This window comes from Myotis lucifugus, unplaced genomic scaffold (assembly GCF_000147115.1).
Source record: "Myotis lucifugus unplaced genomic scaffold, Myoluc2.0 scaffold_600, whole genome shotgun sequence".
NCBI lineage: Eukaryota > Metazoa > Chordata > Mammalia > Chiroptera > Vespertilionidae > Myotis > Myotis lucifugus.
In genome coordinates, this window is record NW_005871648.1 from 341141 (window position 1) to 343313 (window position 2173).

At 51.8% G+C, this 2173-nt stretch overlaps 1 protein-coding gene across 1 annotated transcript in view; it reads right to left on the bottom strand.

The window, feature by feature from the left end:
• ZSCAN2 (zinc finger and SCAN domain containing 2) overlaps window positions 1-457 on the bottom strand; it is a 42871-nt gene extending 42414 nt beyond the window's left edge. The window contains 1 exon segment of the mRNA XM_014447001.2: window positions 30-457. Coding sequence (XP_014302487.2) covers window positions 30-457 — 428 coding nt within the window.
• Between the last annotated feature and the right edge of the window lie 1716 nt (window positions 458-2173).

Below are 2173 nucleotides of genomic sequence, written 5' to 3' on the forward strand. Positions count from 1 at the left end.
ACCTGTGTCTCCACAGTCCTGTCACGCACCCCCGGTCGCGAGTCTGGTAGGGACGCGCTGGGTGTGGCGGGCCGGGCGCGGCTCGGCGGCGGCGGACTCTCCTTCCCGCTCCGTCCCCGGCGGCCACGGGGCGTGAGTGGGTCCGGGAGCGGAGACCGCGGCCGCAGCCAGGCGCTGCGGAGGAGCGCGGAGGGGGCTCGCCTGCCGCCCCGACGCCGACTCTGCCCGGTCCCCGCGCTCGCCCCGCGGAGCCCGCGGGTCTGCTGAGCAGCGGGGACCCGGAGCTGCGGTTTTCTGTGCCGTCGTCAGGATGGCAACCCTCGTATCCATTTTCTTGCTCCTCGAGGGTGGTCCCGGGTGGCAGCCTGGCTTTGTGACCCCCTGACCGCAGCACCCCGGCTGGGCCTGCTGCACCGCGAGGGGGGAGCATGGGTGGCGGCCCTGCCCGGGCCGTCATGTTCCTATTAATAAATCCAGCGACAAACCGCTGCTTCGCACAAAGGCACGCGGGCACCGCACCTGGCGCTCGGGGGCCTCTGAGGTCACCGGCCCCGGAGACAGCGCGGGAGGCAGGGTCTCCATCCCCGCGGCTGGGCACCCGTCCCCGCTCCCGCCGGCTCCTGCAGGGGGCGCTGCTGTGGGGCTTGGTGATGGACGCAGAAATGAAATGACTGCTCCAAACTCAGCACGGTTCTCACTCCCCACTGAAGTTATTTTTGCTCGTGAAGGGTTTAAGCCAGAGAGGTGAAATGTATTCCTACGGTTTTTAGGTCCTTTAAGAACTCGGGACTTTATCTGTGACCAATAGCAGAGGCTGTAAAGGGTTACATGTTTCCATGAAAAGAGTGCGTGTGTGTATCGTATATCCTAGTTCTAGGTGCTTTGGGGAGACGAAGATGGGAAAGAGTAAAAACTTCCTCACCCCACCATCTGGTCCATCCTGAATTCTGAAACACAGAATATTTTGTAGCAGGTTCAGTGGCTGACTTGTGTTTGTTTCTGTTGGAAACTTTTTACTTTTTATTATTTTTTTTTCAAATATATTTTTATTGATTTCAGAGAGGAAGGAAGAGGGGGAGATAGAAACATCAGTGATTAGAGAGAATCATTGATCGGCTGCTTCCTGCACGCCCCGCACTGGGGATGGAGCCCACAACCCTGGCATGTGCCCGGACTGGGAATTGATCTGGTGACCTCTTGATTCATGGGTCAATGCTCAACCACTGAGCCGTACTGGGAAGGCTGTTGGAAACTCTTTAAAGAGAGGGAATCTATCCTATTTCTTTGTGACTCCCAGTGCCTTACAATATATTACTTAATGAAGAAATTACTGATCCATCCAGTAATCTGGCCATCTCCCCCCAAATATTTTTTTCTTGATATTGCCATCAATTTTATGAATGTATTAATGGTTGTTTTTAAGCACAGTGGTTAGGGTAATTATGTACTTATCCCCATTGAAGTTCACTTGATTTTACAGCTTATCCATCTTTTTATTTTATTATTTGATTTATTTATTTTAAAATATATTTTTATTGATTTCAGATCAATGATAAGGGAGGGACAGAGATATAGAAACATCAATTGAGCGTCTTCCCCCTGGTGGTCAGTGCATGTCATAGCGACCATTTGGTCGGCCAGTCCTAATGGTTGCTTAGGCTTTTATATATATAGATGTTAAAAAAAAAAAAAGTTAGGCCCTAACCCGTTTGGCTCAGTGGATGGAGCATCGGCCTGCGGACTGAAGGGTCCCAGGTTCAATTCCGGTCAAGGGCATGTACCTTGGTTGCGGGCACATCCCCAGTGGGACTTGTGCAGGAGGCAGCTGATCGATGTTTCTCTCTCATCGATGTTTCTAACTCTCTATCCCTCTCCCTTCCCCTCTGTAAATAAATCAAAAAAATATATTTTTATAAAAAGATAGAAATCCCAAACCAGGAGCCTCCTGCAGGTCTCCCGCTGGAGGCCCATTCTTTTTCTTTTTGGAGGAATAGACGATTCCGGAAGGAATTATTTTTTTAATTGAATGAGAACACTCGGACACGATACGGGTTGAGTTCTCCCAATGGTGCCCGAAGACAGTATCAGGGGGGCAGAGAGACAAAAAGGAGGCTACCATCTGGAGGGTTTTTGTTTGCCCCACGACTGGATCCCCTACGTGTCCGCCTACCCC